The 3358-nt window shown below is 43.2% G+C and overlaps 1 protein-coding gene across 1 annotated transcript; it reads left to right on the top strand.

The window, feature by feature from the left end:
- The first annotated feature begins 410 nt into the window (after positions 1–410).
- LOC148096245 (trace amine-associated receptor 13c-like) lies at positions 411–1406 on the top strand. Its single transcript, XM_087836275.1, has one exon. It carries the CDS (start codon positions 411–413, stop codon positions 1404–1406), a length of 996 nt encoding a protein of 331 aa, XP_087692401.1.
- Positions 1407–3358: the final 1952 nt, after the last annotated feature.

A 3358-nucleotide genomic window follows, 5' to 3' on the forward strand; every position in this document is an offset into this window, starting at 1 on the left:
TATCCTGTTCATAACTGTCTTTTCAGACAGTTAAGTGAAACACTAAAGGGCTTTAATAACCCATTAGTGATTAAAGCTGCAACTTCTAAAACAGTGATGAAAGTCCCTGTTAAACCTTTAGAGCATTTTTGCCTGGAGTACTTATAATGGCCTGTTAACCTACAGCTCATAAACAATTTAACTTTTAAAGTGTTTGTAAAGTACAGTTTATTTGAAAGTGTACTGTAACTGTAACAACAACAGAGAAAACAGAGGGGATGAAGATGAGATTGAAGATGATGATGCTCAGTCAGTCAGAGTTACATCACTCTTCTTGGGTCCCTGTAAAAATTACAGGGTGGTGTTAGAAGAGGATAAAGGGACAACCTGGCAAAAAGTTCAACCGCTTCCCTTTGACTGCATGCACATGCATGCACCGCTCCTCCCCGATGGATAGCTCTGGAGGTCCTCCCCTCTGCTTCCCCAACCTCAACTCCTCCTGCAGGCGGCTGCTGCGACCCACCTCCCAGACCGTTGTTCTCTACACCCTGCTGGCCTCCATCTCCCTGCTCACTGTGGTGCTCAACCTGCTTGTCGTCGTCTCCATCTCCCACTTCAGACAGCTTAACACCTCGACCAACACCCTGCTCCTGTCCCTGGCTGTGTCTGACCTGCTGGTGGGGCTGCTGGTGATGCCCATCGAGGGCCTGTACTACATCGAGACGTGCTGGCTGCTGGGGAGGCTGATGTGTGCTCTCAGTCCTTATTTGTCTTACTGCCTTATCTCTGTCTCTCTGGGCAGCATGGTGCTCATATCTGTAGATCGCTATATAGCCATCTGTGACCCTCTGCTCTATTCCTCAAAGATCACAGTGAACAGAGTGAAGCTTTCAGTCTGTGTCTGCTGGGCGTGCTCTCTTCTCTACAATGGCTGCATTCTCATGGAGCACATAGGGTGGCCAGACAGGTTCAGCTCCTGTCACGGGGAGTGTGTGGTGTTCATCAGCCGCGCTTTGGGTACAATAGATCTCTTTTTCTCATTTCTCGGCCCATGTGCCGTAATGTTTATTCTGTACATGAGGGTGTTTGTGGTTGCTGTTTCTCAGGTGCGTGCCATTCGGTCACAGGTGGCAGTGAGAGCAGCTCCAGCTGCTAAAAAATCAGAGATGAAGGCAGCCAGGACACTCGGGATTGTGATAGCTGTGTTTCTAATGTGCTTCTGCCCTTATTATTATCCTTCCTTTGCAGGTGTGGACACCTCTATGAGCTTACCTTATTACGCTCTATTCTCGTGGATAATACTGACAAATTCTTGTGTGAACCCTGTGATTTATGCTCTGTTCTACCCCTGGTTTAGAAGAGCTATCAGACTCATTGTCGCCCTCAGAATACTGCAGCCTCACTCCAGAGAGGTCAAGATCCTGTAGGCAGCACTAAAACAAACCAGTCATTAGTCTTTTCTTAAAAACCCCCAAAAACAACTATGCCACTGCTCCACAGAGATCCTTCACAGTGGCCTCACGATCAAACAATGTTCACCACACTTGTGTCTGTTGGGGAAATAATACACATGGAAATACTAAGCTAGAAAACATTCAAATTACTATAATCTATATAATCTAAAGTCCATCTTGATGAATTTTGTCACTACCAGAATACTCACATTTTTAAAAAGTGCATAGTTTACTGCAAAATATAACCACAAGTTGTACAAAAATATCACATACGTGAAGCCACATGGTGTGTATGCAATAATAGTAAATGCTAGATTACTGTGATGCAATATAATAAATGCATGCATGATTAAACAGGCTGATCAGCGGGCCTTTTCAGATGAACTATGTGTGTTTTACCCTCTGCAGTGGCTAATGCTGATTAATTATTGTCACTGTCATTCAGCATTTCATTGGAGCTGTTATGTACTTGTCCTTCCAGCTGTGTTTTTAAACAATAACTGATCTGCAGTGGTCTTTGTCTCTGCCACGCTTCATTTAAATAACCGTGAAAACAAACTATGTAATATACCATCCCCTCAAGTAATGGAGGGAAAAAGCGACGCCAAAGTTCGTTCGTAGAACATCACACATCCAGATTGCTACCTGCAGACTTGCAACAAAGAAAGCCACTTCCTGGTGTCTGCGTGAAGCAGGTCTGTGAAACTCAGCAGCTCGACAGTGGCTCAAAAATACAGACAAATCTAAACTGAAGTAATAGAGAATTCCCGTCTGTGTGCCTAACTAATACGAGGCACTCTATCCTCCCGTGACAGAGAAGATAAGAATTTAATACACCAATGTTTGGTGTATGAATCAGGGGAGAGAAAAAATTCAAATGTTGGATTTAATGGATAAATCCAGGCAAATACCATTTCAGCAAATATCAGCCCAGACCTGTGACTGAGTCCTTTTTTATCTGTAGGCATAAAAATGCTGAAGTGCTGCTTATTTCTACAAGAGCAAAGAAAAAATGATTTCTCTACATGACAGATAACACAGATAAATATCTAAATAATAAACAAACACCCCCAATTTGTGTTTCACTGACCCACAGTATGTGGTGTTGCATATGAATGCATTTCACGGTGTTCATATTATTCTGTTCCTATAGCCAGTGCATCATCAACTGAGATGAATGCTCCCAAATAACCTGCTGGACGCCTTTTACTTTGTGCGCACTGCAGCTGAAATGAATTAAAGTAAAATCTAAGTTTAAAATTCCTGCTGTAAAACAGAATAAGTCAAGTTACAGCCTCCTGGAACATGGAAAACTTTGCACCAAAGTCCAGAAAAGAAAAATCTGCTACATCTCCCAGGACATGAAATGGTCCTACTCTGTTAACACCCTGGTGAAGAAAGACCATCAACACGTCTACTGCATCAGTGACTTTAAACTTCTGCTTGTGTTGGAGGGGACTTTGGAATTTCTACATTTGCTCTATAGAGAGGACTCTTAGTGGGAGTACCAAACTGCACCCGATCAGACCTCTTGGCTCCTAGGAGGGTGGTCCACTCAGTTGAGAGGACCATCAAGTCCAACCTTCCTGATCTGCAGCACATTCAGTGCCATAAAAGGTTTTAACCCGCTTCCTGAGTTCTTATTTTTTGCATATTTGTCTCACTTACATGTTTCAGATCATCAAAGATCTATATCAAGTCCATTAGAGCAGAGATGTTCATCTCTAGCATTGAGCACAGCATTCTCCCCTGCAACATCCTAATTGAAACATATTGAATACCAGGGGAAACCAATCAGAAGAAGACCAGTCGCTTTAAGGACAGGTTGACCCTAAAGGGAGAGTTGTCTTGGGCTGAAGGGCAGCACCAAGGCCCAGCATCATACAAATTAGGTCTTTTTTAAATTGTGAACTATTCAAAGCTAC

The sequence above is a fragment of the Neolamprologus brichardi genome, chromosome 23 (genome assembly GCF_056152115.1).
Source record: "Neolamprologus brichardi isolate AB-2024 chromosome 23, ASM5615211v1, whole genome shotgun sequence".
Lineage (NCBI taxonomy): Eukaryota > Metazoa > Chordata > Actinopteri > Cichliformes > Cichlidae > Neolamprologus > Neolamprologus brichardi.

Excerpts from the sequence above, each read along its gene's own strand:
- LOC148096245 (XM_087836275.1), top strand. The coding sequence starts at position 411 with ATGCACCGCTCCTCCCCGATGGATAGCTCTGGAGGTCCTCCCCTCTGC.